Source organism: Pteropus vampyrus, unplaced genomic scaffold, assembly GCF_000151845.1.
Source record: "Pteropus vampyrus isolate Shadow unplaced genomic scaffold, Pvam_2.0 Scaffold357, whole genome shotgun sequence".
Classification (NCBI taxonomy): domain Eukaryota; kingdom Metazoa; phylum Chordata; class Mammalia; order Chiroptera; family Pteropodidae; genus Pteropus; species Pteropus vampyrus.
The window spans coordinates 933,853-934,662 of NW_011889138.1; the positions used below are offsets into that span (position 1 = coordinate 933,853).

An 810-nucleotide genomic window follows, 5' to 3' on the forward strand; every position below is an offset into this window, starting at 1 on the left:
TGGTGAGTGCAGTTCAGTTTATTGAGATCCCAAGTCACTTTAAAGAAGGGAGGGGTGCAATGTGTTTCCAGAGAGGGCACTGGGACTCAAGGAAGAAGCCCCTGGCCCAGCCTAGGGCCTGAGATCCATGGACGGGCCCTATTTGGAGCTGTGGCCTCTCTGACACCTGTCCCCTCCCACCTTCTTGCCTTGTAGTGGACATCCTCATCATGGATGACGATGACGTCCCCAGCTGGCCCCCGACCAAGCTGTCCCCGCCTCAGTCGGCACCCCCGGCGGGCCCCCCGCCCCGGCCGCGGCCCCCCGCCCCCTATATCTGCAACGAGTGTGGCAAGAGCTTCAGCCACTGGTCCAAGCTGACTCGGCACCAGCGCACGCACACGGGCGAGCGGCCCAACGCCTGCGCTGACTGCGGCAAGACCTTCTCGCAGAGCTCGCACCTGGTGCAGCACCGGCGCATCCACACCGGCGAGAAGCCCTATGCATGCTCCGAGTGCGGCAAGCGCTTCAGCTGGAGCTCCAACCTCATGCAGCACCAGCGCATCCACACGGGGGAGAAGCCCTACGCCTGCCCCGACTGCGGCCGCAGCTTCACGCAGAGCAAGAGCCTGGCCAAGCACCGGCGCTCTCACAGCGGCCTCAAGCCCTTCGTGTGCCCACGCTGCGGCCGCGGCTTCAGCCAGCCCAAGAGCCTAGCGCGCCATCTGCGGCTGCACCCAGAGCTGTCTGGCCCCGGCGTGGCAGCCAAGGTGCTGGCGGCTAGCGTGCGCCGGGCCAAGGCGCCCGAAGAGGCGGCGGCGGCGGACGGCG

The 810-nt window shown here is 66.9% G+C and overlaps 1 protein-coding gene across 1 annotated transcript in view; it reads left to right on the forward strand.

Moving 5' to 3' along the window:
* ZNF787 (zinc finger protein 787) overlaps window positions 1-810 on the forward strand; it is a 19,638-nt gene that overhangs the window by 16,394 nt on the left and 2,434 nt on the right. The window contains exon 3 of the mRNA XM_011379312.2: window positions 196-807. Coding sequence (XP_011377614.1) covers window positions 196-807 — 612 coding nt within the window. The remainder of the gene's footprint in view (window positions 1-195; window positions 808-810) is intronic.